At 34.7% G+C, this 10400-nt stretch overlaps 1 protein-coding gene across 1 annotated transcript; it reads left to right on the forward strand.

The window, feature by feature from the left end:
* Window positions 1–3891: 3891 nt before the first annotated feature.
* Window positions 3892–4800, forward strand: LOC106771089 (indole-3-acetic acid-induced protein ARG2). Its single transcript, XM_014656989.2, has 2 exons — window positions 3892–4110; window positions 4318–4800. The coding sequence occupies exons 1-2, from the start codon at window positions 4037–4039 to the stop codon at window positions 4541–4543; spliced, it is 300 nt and encodes a 99-aa protein (XP_014512475.1). The 5' UTR covers window positions 3892–4036; the 3' UTR covers window positions 4544–4800.
* The last annotated feature ends 5600 nt before the right edge of the window (window positions 4801–10400 follow it).

Here is a 10400-nt window from a genome sequence, read left to right on the forward strand (position 1 = left end):
AAAAGTAAAAGTGGTTTCTTAAGAAAAACATAAATATTTTATATTAAAATGTCGAATTTATAAATATAAAAATTATTTATTTAGGTTTTATTTTACAAAAATTATTATCTCTAAAACTATTTTCATTTCTTTCTCTTAATTCTCCTTTTAGTTTTTTTTTATCAATTTGTTCATCATTGTGAATTACGGAAATCCTAACATAAAAGTAGAACAATTCTAGTCGGTCAAAATATTTTTTTTGAGTAATTTTATCTTTACTTTGTTTTCAATTTTTTTAAGTTATGCATACATGTGTAGAGTTTTTGCTTGTGACTTAAAAGGATTCAAAATGAATCTTTGTTAGGACTTTTTTTTGTGTGTATATGTATAATATCACTAGTGTAAAAACGTTGTTTAACGTCACTCATAAGACGTCGGTTCGAAGGTAGTCCGACGTATATGAGTGGACGGTAACATTACCGTAAATAAGTTGGTAAGCTAGACACCAGATTCAAGGGAAAGTGACGTCTATGATATAGTACACGTCAACTCTGCCCTAAACTGACATCTAATGGTCTGAGGTAGGCAAGAAGACAGTCTATTGACGTCGGTTGTAACGGGGGATCGACGTCTACTTGGCTGCAATTAATGCTCTTCACCTGATTCCCAGACGTTTAGACATCACGTAGTAAAAAACCGATGTCTATGGCCTGTTGAGAAGGCGGGAAGACAAAATTCTGCAATTTAGGCATCAGATTTCTGGGGGACAATGTCTATGTGCCTGTAATTAATAATGTTCACCAAAATCGGAGGCCCTTCAACGTCTGACAGAAGGGCACCGACATCTAAATTATTATAGATGTCGGTGCCCTTTCACACCTGTCGTCAACATCCCTAGCAGGAAATGAAACGTCAATTGGTTCAGCTTCCTTGACGTCGGCTCCCCTGGAAACCGACGTCTAATGGGCATTCAAAAAGTCAGTTTAAATGTTAACTTGGACATCGAATTAGTTAGATAACCGATGTCTAGGTGACTATAGACGTTGGTTTCTAGAGCAACCGACGCCCCATTTCATTTTAAATAAACCGCAAACTCTTTGCGACATTGCAGTTTCTGATATTATCGTCTTCCTCCTCTCCTTTTTCTCTTGCGGCACCTCTCCTTTTTCTCTCTTGCGGCATTGCATTATTGTTTCTGATAACATCATCGTCTTCCTCCTCTCCTTTTTCTCTCTTGCGACATTGCATCCCAGGTGCGTGGTTTTTTATGGTTACGTTTAAACTTTGTCAGTCTTTCATCGATTATCTTCTGGTTCAACTGATTAAAATTTGTTTTCTTTGTGTTATGTTTTAGTGCAGTTTTGTTCCTTTCTTGGGTAACGTAGTACCACATTCTCCCTTTGCTAGCTGCCTCCCAGAAAAAGCGGCGTCTTTTGGATTTCTGGTGACATTTCGACCCAAAAACGAACCTGGGTCGTTGCCTAGTTATCGTTTCACCATAATTTTTCCCTCTTGCGGTTGAAAATGAAACTAAGCAAGAACCCACGTTCGATTTCTGGTTAAAATGTCATTAGAAATTCAAAAGACGCAAGCTTTTTTTTGGGGGAAAATAGCAAAAGGAGAGTATGCTATTAGGCTATCCAAAGACAGGAACAAAACTGCACTAAAGCATAACGAATGTATTAGACGTCGGTTAATGGAAAAACAGACGTCTATAGTGACCTTAGACGTCGGTTAGTGACATGTTCGAAGTCTTTATGTGCTCTTAGACGTCGGTTAACGCGTATTCCAACGTCTATATAGTGCCTTTAGACGTCTAGTTAGGCCAATACCGATGTTTAGTGACGTCGGACATGGCACTAACTGACATCATTATAAACGTTTGTTATATGGATGTCTGACGTCCCATTGACGTCACCGGTAATGACGTTGGTTGTTTAATAGACGTTAAAAGCCAAAATAACAGACGTCTAAAGCTCTTTCTGCACTAGTGTATCTTATGTTGTTTGAGTTTATTGAAGTCCTATTAGAGTCAAGTCTTAGTCTAAGTAACGAAAACTAATTGTTTTTTTATTAGTATTTTAGCTTAAATGATACGGTGGTAGATGTGACATGGTCATTGTATTTGATGTGAGAAATGTAAATTATGTCGATGAATTTTGGAAAACTTGATTGTTATTGAATTTTTAACATAAAAGTTGAGTTGATGCATATTATGTTTGAACTATTGAGATATGTTAATTTGGTATGATTTAAAATCATTTGGAACAAGAATGAAGTATGAATTTTTCAATTTAACCAAGTGATGGATTTGATATTCGTGAAAGGAAGAGAGAAGAAGGTAGTGAAGGGAGGAAACTTTCAATTTCAGAATTTCAATTTTTAAATATACACATAACATGAAATATGACATATCATTAGTCAGTCTCGCTGTTGATTTTTGAAAACTAAATATTATAATTTTATTAAAAAGAATGATGAAAATGAAACAAAGTTTGAAAAAAAAACTAAATCTAAAAACGTCTAATAATTGAAAGATTAAAAACATATGTATTCCTAATTTTATTGGTTTTAAAAAGCAAAAATAAGCAAAAATAAGTGGTAGTGATTCCGAAGCCATTAACTACCTTCTAGGAACTTGTCAAATATGGCATTGAAAGATTTCCACAAACGATAATAGGTTTCGTAAAAAAATAACTGATGTAAGAGGTCACTACCCAACAAGTTGGCAAAGTTGTAAACTTCAAATGGAAGAAGAGTCAAAACATGCCAATTCCTGGCTTCGCCGCTAAGCCTCGTGTTCTACGCGTTGAGCTGGGTCTCCTATACTATTATTATCAACAATAAATTAATATTTAAAACATAATCCTTGCTTTTATTTTTTATTTTTCAAATTTGATACCTCTTCCTTTTTTTTTATAATACCATGCTGTAACAAAGAACACGACATTAGGATTCTTTTGACAGAACATACCCCACAGTCTGTTTCAAAATCTCCACTAACATTGCCACGTGGATGGTCTGATGTCATATTGCGAGAAACGGTCGTTATAATCAATGATGTGGAGAACACTGGATCCATAAAGTATTTTACCAGTGGCGGACGCCGACTTTTCCTCGCATAATTATTAGTTCATGCCAATCATAGTTCCACTCAATATTAATGAATAAATTTAAAACTTTTGTAACATTTTAATTAAACTGGTATATTTTACTAAAGTTTCCTGACAGTGAAATTGTGATGAGATAAATATAGTTTTGATCTGTTTTCGTATATTTACACGACTATCGGTTGGATTGGAGAAGTACACTGTACATATCACATCGATATAATTGATTTTAGGAAAATGAATTGGGAGGCGAAAAAGAAAGGAAGGTATAGAATTAAGGATAATGATATTTAGATAATATTTGTTTTACAATATTTAAATATCATATGTTCAGATAGGTGTGTTTTCTGGCTTCGGGTGCAATTTATGTTTAAAAACTTAATGTTTTATGGGATTCTGCAATTCACATTAAATATCACATTTTGTTATGTTTTTTATCGATGCAAGATCACATTAAATATCACATTTCGTTATGTTTTTTATCCATGGAAGAGCTGAGATATCTATTGTTGGGCCACTTTTCTAATCAATTATGGAGTGACGCGATGACACTTTAGTATTTGAGTAGAATTCGATCAAAGGTGCGAGATCTTCCAAGGCATCACTCTCGAACGCCAACTAAAGTGAGTGAAACGTGTTATTATGTGATTGTTTCGTAATGGTATTTATAATTATTATTTTTCAAATTTGATGGTCCATGGTGTAAACGGCTCTAGAAATGAACGAACGGGTGTGGTGTGAAAGAGAGGAATTTTCTTTTTCCCAACGCGTCCTCTTCCTCGTCTATATATACCCGACCACTTCTCTCTGCCACTTCATAACAAAATAACTTGCCTTCAGGAACGTTCTAGACCACAGAGGTTTCTCTTGTCTTCTGTGGAGAGCTTGTTTTCATTTCTTCATTCGCATCCGAGGAACAAGCTTTCCGCAGTTCAACTCAATCACCCATGGCTCGCTCTTTCACTAACGTTAAGGTTCTCTCTGCTCTTGTCGCCCACGGATTCTCCAACACTGCCACCAGGTACACCATTTCTTTCTCTTTCTTCTGTTTTCAATAACTTCTTCTGCTATATTTCAAAAGCCGCAGTTCTTGGCTTTATTTGTGGTGGGAGGGAATTTTTTTCCTTTATTACCAAAGGGGGAATCTTGCTGTAACGGGTGGTGAAATGAAGGATAAAGAATTGATAAAGTGGTGATTAACGTTGATATGACTTTTTTGTGGGAACAGGCGTGGGTTTGCGGCGGCGGCGGCGGCGACACAAAGCGCAACCAGAGGAGGTGCCTCCATCGGCGGCAATATGGTTCCGAAATCAGGGGAAGAGAAGGTGAGAGGCGGTGAAAAGGTTTCGTGGGTCCCAGACCCTGTGACTGGTTACTACAGACCAGAGAACACGAACGAGATTGATGTTGCTGACCTGCGAGCCACTGTTTTGGGCAAAAAATTCAACCAGTAATTTCAACTTGAAGACAGAACCTCTTTGGTTACTTATACGTTAGATGTATCTCGAAGTTCATAGAAGCTTCGGGGATTATTAACTATGAGGCAATCTTCTGCATCAGTTGTTGTATTTCTCTCTACAGAATTAAGACTTTGTTAGCGCCATTGCATCTCCAGTTGAGAACTCCTAACTATGCTTTTGCTGTATTCTCTTTGGAAAATAACAGAGTTCTTTGTAACTTTCTAAGCAAACCTCAATTCTTCTTTGTCCAATTTTTGCTTTTTTTTTTCACGTAACTATGCTATTTTCTTCCATACTTTTTTGGAAAATCAAGGAGATTAATAAAATTTAATTATCCAAAGATTAAATAAATCTTGTGAATCAATCCTAATCCACTAGCTTGAGTTAAATAAAGAAAAGGAAAAGCATATTTAAGAAAGCTGGTGAAAAAAATATTTTATTTAAGAGAAGTGAAAGAGAAATATAATGAAAGGAAAATAACATTCTAGACATCTGGTTTTAATTTATTTTAATAAAATTATTGAAAAGAATAATTAAATTCATAAGTTAAATTATTATAATACAAATAAAATCGACTGTTTCACTAGTTATCACAGGATAAAAGATAAAGTTACTGTTAAGAATTTTAGACAATTTCATATCTAATAAATTGAACCGTTAAAAAAGAAAATTCTGTAACAATTTTCTTTTAACAAATTTTTTACAATATATATATGAGAATTTGTGATTGGTCTATTTCAAATATTTTTTTAAAATAAATTTAAACAAACTAATAAAATGATAACACATATTCTGTTATAAAAAATAGTTAAAAATATTTGTTAAAATATTAGCATCCAAAAAAAATTATTGTAACTTAGATAATTTGAGATTTCAATATCACTCTATAGAAAACATTGTACCGTCTTAATTGGTAAAATGTTTAGGAATCAATTTGGATACAATGAATCGTGTAATAATTAGGTGAATAGGCTTTCAAACACAACCTTTACCGAAATCGACTTAAGGCTGAGAAGCTATACTGTCATATCACGAAATTTACAAAGGATATTTCTCAATCACAATCAAGTACTTAAAATAAACATCTTTATTCGGAGTTTGGGAGAAATAAGATTTAGAACCTTAAACCTTTTAAAGTTCATAAGAGATATCGATTTATAATAGTAGATAAATTAAACAAATTATAATCTCGAAATATTAAAAAATACTTTTTTTTTGTTAAAAAGCTAATAATGTACAATTACATGTAAAAGTTAAAATTAGTTTTATAATACTTTCTCTCTCAATGTGTCTAAGTAGGTATAATTATTGCTTGATATATAGCCATACTATCTATAAAATAATAGTATAAATCATAAAAAAATTTAAATGTTCTGCTTAACTTTAAATCACAAGATAAGCAAACTATTATTATGATACGATGAAAATGATAGATGAAGAACACCTACCCATCACATTTTAAGTTAACTTTTTGGTTGTAAGTTATGTGGAAGTTACGGATCCGTGAGACTCGTGATGATACAATGCAGAGGCAGAAGGACCATAAAACATGCAAAAATTGAAGCCACAAGTCCCTAAAGGTTAGCACTACATCTTTCCTTTTTCTCTTTTCAGCCACTGTTAAGGAGAGGCAGAGAAAGTTCAAAGAAGAATATTGATATTTTAACAATTATTTTTAATAATTTTTTGATAATTAAATATGTATCATTATCATATTGATTTATTTAAATTTATATTTAAAAAATATCTGAAACAAACTAATTTATAAGTTATTATATAAATATTATCAAAAAAATTGTTAAAAAATATTTGTTAAAAAGAATTTTTCTTCAAAGAATGAAATATTTTAAAGATTATTTTTGGAACATTAATAAATTGGAAGATTTGAAGTTGAAGTGCATTGGATGGAAAATAGAAACAGTGGAATATGTTAATGCATAGAAAGAGGGAATGATAGAGGGCGGTGCTCCACTTTGGGACAACATGATTGGGCAGCCACAGTGGCAGTGGATCTAGTTGCAGCACCAAGTTCGCTCACCGTCCAATCATTTTCGTACTTTTATAAACACAAACCAATAATCATTACTGCTGACCAATCTTTTTGTACCAAACATAACCAACATGCCATCCTATTTTATTGTTTTCTTATAATAAACCACTATGCTCGTAATTGAGTGTTCGTTACTCCTACACATATTCTATATTTTTCTCAAATATATAATATTACACTCTCTTCTAACTTTTTGATATTCCACTCTTCTTTATTTAATCTTTTAAAACAACAAAAAATTACAAAGCATTTTATTCGTATAACCAATTTTTTATTTTACAAGAATGAAATTTGTATATATAAAAAAAAATACACATAGGAATGTTATAAAAATGTGACAAGTTATTATTCTTCATTAAATTTATATTTACTTTTATGAGTTAATAATTTATGTAATATGAATATAATAAATAACTAAATGTGTTAGGACTATCATATTATTAATTAAAGTGATTTAATCAATTATATTTGTTTTGAGGTGTGGGGTTTTAGATCGAATTTGAGGTTGAAGATGACAGAGGAGCCCTACAATAAACCGGACATGATACGTAGGAGGTCGATCAAGTACTATAGCAAACTGGTCAAGACATGTAGGAGATTGACCAAGTATTGTAACAGACAGAAAAGGACATGCAATAAATTGACCGAACACTATAGTAGATTGGATGAGCTACTGAGAAGATTGACTGAGCTGTTGGAAGCTCGGCTACACTTTGTTTCTCTATCCAAAACATTTGGAAGGGTATCTGCAGAAGACACTCTGATGCTTAATATAATCTTCTAAAGTCATACAAGAGACCTTTATATAATACTTGAGATGAACTTTTACCTTTTGTCGGCCTAATGACGACCTCATCATATCTTCTTAATCTTCATTAATGAATTAATCTATCGGTGGATGGTCATTGGGAGATTAACCATGGACGAATGGCCTAATGGCCAAGCTACTGAGCAATCGGTCGGCAGAGCTGTTGTGGAGTTTGGCTGTGCGGTTTTGGAGGCTGGGCTGGTGGCCGAGTCGTACGGGACACAAATGACGACCCAATCATACCTTAATCTTCATTAAAGAGTTAAGGAAAAACTTTTACCTTTAATGATGACTAAATCATGCCTTAATATTCATTAAGGTGTTAATCTGTTGATGGATGACATTAAGAGATCGACCATGGACGAACAACTTGGTGGCCAGGCTATTAAACAAGTAGACTGACCGAGCTGTTATGGAGCTTGATTGTATGGTACATAAGTCCCCTAAGCCCAAGCATGATATAATGTGCGAAGAGGTTAACAGGCCACTTCCGATGGGGATCAATTTTCAGTTGGCACTTTGTCTTTGTGCACTGAGGTACGCTGATTAACCTGAGCTTGTTGATGATTAAAGTACCCCCCATGCAATTGAGGCCAAGGATTGGCTAAGAAGTTGAGGCCAATATCGCCGAGCACTTTGAGGCCATAGTTGGTCAAGCACTTGATAAAGCCAAGGTTAGTCGAGTACTTGTGGTTGGTCGAGTACTTGATGGGCCAAGGTCGGCCAACCATTTGAAGATGCCAAGGTTGGGCGAGTACCTGTGAAGCCATGGTTGACCGAGCACTTTGTGAGGCCAAGGATTGACTGAGAAGTTGAGGCCAATATGTCCGAGAACTTGATGATGCTAAGGTTGGCCAAGTACCTATGAGGCCATGATTGATCGAGCACTTGATGAGGCCAAGGTTGGTCAAGCGCTTTATGAGGCCAAGGTTGGTCGAGTACCTATGAGGTCATGGTTGGCCGAGCACTTTTATGAGACCAAAGATGGTCGAGTACTTAATGAGGCTATGGTTGACTAAGCACTTTTGTGAGACCAAAGATGGTTGAGCACTTGAGGAGGCTATGATTGGCTAAGCACTTGATAGGACTAAGATTAACAAAGTATTTGATGAGGCCAAGGTTGACCGGGAGCACTTTGCGAGGCCAAGGATTGACTGAGAAGTTGAGGCCAATATGGTTGAGCATTTTGAGGTCATTGTTTGCCAATCACTTGATAAGGCCAAGGTTGGTTGAGTACTTGTAAGGCCATGGTTGGTCGAGTACTTGGTTGGGCCAAGTTGGTCGAACACTTTTGTGAGGCCAAGGATGATCGAGTACTTGCAAGGTCATGGTTGGTCGAGCACTTGATAGGGCCAAGGTTGGCCGAGTACTTGATGAGGCCAAGATGGTCGAATACTTGATTGGGCCATGGTTGGCCAAGCACTTTGTTAGGCTGAGGTTAGCCGAGCAATTGAGGCCCGAAGAGGCCGAGTTGTTGAGAGTGTGGCAGGAGTTCACGAAGAATGTTCCATGTTGACTGTTGGAGGTGCAACAAGAGTTCGTGAAGAACGTTCCATGTTGACTTGTTGAAGGTGCAACAGGAGTTCATGAAGAACGTTCCCTATCGACCTGTTGAACGTTCGGTAGGAGTTCACAAAAAATGTATCCTACCGACCTGTTGAAGGTGCAACAGGAGTTCACGAAGAACATTCTCTGTTGACCTGTTGAAGGTGCGAAGAAGTTCACGAAGAACATTCCTTGTCCACTTGTTCCTATTGACCAAAACTAGCCGACCGGTATGCAATGTCATGTGACCTGCATATTCTTTAAAGTACAGAAGAAAGTGTTCGAGAAATTCTCTAAAAGGTCTCTCTTTAAGAACTATTAAGAGGTCCCTTAAAATAGAGGAGCAACTATATTTTATAAAGTTTCCTGGGCAAGGCTTTAGCGATGAAAGTGTCGCTCCATCTATAGAGGTTTCCTTCGGGGGTTTCCTTTATGGCTTAGGTCTCGAGCCTTTGGTATTGTAGTCCTTGGAGTCTTCATGACTTAGCCTCAGGTTTAGTGCTTGAGGTTTCCTTCCAAGGTGGGTTTTCTTGTCTAATTCAAGCCTCAAGATTGTTATCGGGAACAGTTCCACTCCTTATCATTTCGGCACTATGAAGGATGAAGGGAGAAATTAATGTTGTTAGCTATGAAGGACTAAATATAATACTTTCTAAAAAAGAGATGAAAATGGATCAAAGTTTCGAAGAGGGACGAAAACCAAAATCGCGTGATAGTCTGAGTACAAAAAACATATTTAACCCTTATATTAATCTCATTGAAAATAGACATGTACAAATCACCTTCATGTAATTTTCATGCTACACATTTAATTATGAGTCCATGTCATTTGGTTATGTAGCATTAGTGATCATTGTCAGGTTTAGTTACGATTAATGTCATAAAAATTGTTTTGGTTCTTTCTGCAAATGTGATCAATGGACGTGACTTTTTTAATATACAGATATAAATATTTATAATGGGTAAAAAGTATTCACAATTTATATATATATATAATAATGATAATAATTGTTAAATGTATTAGGATCATTATATTATTAATTAAAGTATTAAAGTGATCTGATTAATATTATAATTAAGAGCATATTAACTTTGTAAATACTATATCCAATATTCTAATTTGATGAAGAATCAAATTAAAGATATTAATTTTTACTTCAAATTAGAGATATTAATTTTTAGAAAAAGTAACTGACAAATATTACATAAAATAATTATACTTATCATACATCGTACATAAGCATATACACTTGTGATTTGTTGTTCATTAAATGCCGTCATAAGAACCGATTTGATACATTTTTCATATCATAGAAACTAAAGGTTGACATTTTTAAAAGCGAAGAATAAACTGAATATCAGAATTTAACTTAGGAAAAAAAAAAGATTTAAAACTTTTTTTTAATGATAAATTGAGATACTCTTTCATATATTGCTGTTAATATAAT

This window comes from Vigna radiata, chromosome 8 (assembly GCF_000741045.1).
Source record: "Vigna radiata var. radiata cultivar VC1973A chromosome 8, Vradiata_ver6, whole genome shotgun sequence".
NCBI lineage: Eukaryota > Viridiplantae > Streptophyta > Magnoliopsida > Fabales > Fabaceae > Vigna > Vigna radiata.

Bases quoted from the DNA above. Each gene is read 5' to 3' on its own strand.
- LOC106771089 (XM_014656989.2), top strand. From the start codon at position 4,037: ATGGCTCGCTCTTTCACTAACGTTAAGGTTCTCTCTGCTCTTGTCGCC. The intron at 4,111-4,317 runs GTACACCATTTC...TTGTGGGAACAG, and splicing joins TTCTCCAACACTGCCACCAG to GCGTGGGTTTGCGGCGGCGG.